At 61.0% G+C, this 1,283-nt stretch overlaps 1 protein-coding gene across 1 annotated transcript; it reads right to left on the bottom strand.

The window, feature by feature from the left end:
* Positions 1–114: 114 nt before the first annotated feature.
* On the bottom strand, positions 115–1,084 carry LOC104515489 (skin secretory protein xP2-like; the record flags this gene model as incomplete). The annotated part of the gene is made up of 1 exon (XM_010159481.1): positions 115–1,084. A coding segment is annotated over one exon (970 nt), but the record flags the coding sequence as incomplete, so codon positions are not given.
* Positions 1,085–1,283: the final 199 nt, after the last annotated feature.

Raw genomic sequence — 1,283 nt, 5'->3', positions numbered from 1 at the left:
CTGCTTGTCCGGCTCCTCCGCCTTTGCCGCTCTTTTCCCAGCGCCCTGAGCCGCCGTCTCTGCGGGCTCCTGGCCTCCAGCCCCAGCCTCTGCTCCAGCCAGAGGGGCTTCCACCTGCGCAGCCCCCTTCCCGCCGTCCTGAGCCTTTGCAGCGGCTGGGGCCTTCTCCTTCGCAGGCTTTTCCTTGTGTTCATCCTCAGCCTTTGATGTCACAGGGGTGTTTTCTACCTTGGCAGCTTTTTTCCCTCCATCCTGAGCCTTTGCAGCGGCCGGGGCTTTCTCCTTTGCAGACTCTTCTTTGCTTCCAGCTTGAGGCTTCTGTGCAGCTGGGGTTTTCTCTGCCTTTGCTGCTGCCCTCTCTCCACCCTGAGCCTTTGTGGGAGCTGGGGATTTCTCCTTTGCGGGCTCTTCTTTTCCTCCGTCTTGAGCCTTTTTTGCTGCTGGGGCTTTTTCTGCCTTTGCCACTTTATTCTCTCCATCCTGAGCCTTTGCGGCACCTGGAGCTTTCTCCTTTGCAGGCTTTTTATCAGCTGGGGTTTTCTCTGGCTTTGCAGCTTTCTTCCCTCCATCCTGAGCCTTTGCAGCCACTGGGACCTTCTCCTTCACAGCTGCTGTGGTTTTCTCCTTTGTGGGCTCTTTGCCTCCATCCCGAGCCTGTGCTGCAGCCAAGGCTGTCTCCTCTGCGGGTTTTGCCTTCCCTCCTTCAGCCTCCGCTGCAGCCGGAGCCTTCTGCGCAGTGGGCTCTGCTTTCCCACCACCCCCAGCCTGTAACCCACCAGGGGCTTGTCCCTTCGTGGGCTTGTCCTTCCCCCTGTCATGAGCCTCTGCTGCAGTCAGGCCCTTTCCCTCTGTGGGTGCTGCTTGCCCTCCTTTGGGCTCTCCTGCAGCCGGAGCCTTCTCCTCCCTGGGCTTGTCCTTCCCTTCATCCTGAGCCTCTGCAGCAGCTGGAGCCTTCCCTCCTTCAGGCTTCCCTGTAGCTGCAGCCTTCTCTTTCCCGGGCTTATGCTCCTCATCCTTCCCTCCATCCTGGGCCTTGGAGGCAGCCGGCACCTTCCCCTCTGCAGGTGCTGCCTTCCCTCCAGCCCTGGGCTCTGGAGCAGTCGGGGTTGTCTCCCCCTCCAGCTCTGCCTTCCTTCCTCCAGCCTCTCCCGCATCCTTCTCCTTCCCAGGCTCTGCCTGTCCCCTGTCGCGAGCATTGTCCTGTCTGGGATCATCCTTCCCTCTGTCCTGCGCCTTGGTAGCAGCTGGCACCGTCCCCTCCATGGGTGCTGCCTCCCCGCCTC

Source organism: Eurypyga helias, unplaced genomic scaffold (genome assembly GCF_000690775.1).
Source record: "Eurypyga helias isolate BGI_N326 unplaced genomic scaffold, ASM69077v1 scaffold40089, whole genome shotgun sequence".
NCBI lineage: Eukaryota > Metazoa > Chordata > Aves > Eurypygiformes > Eurypygidae > Eurypyga > Eurypyga helias.
The sequence above is the reverse complement of the archived record's forward strand: the minus strand, read 5'-3'. Positions and strand labels throughout refer to the sequence as shown.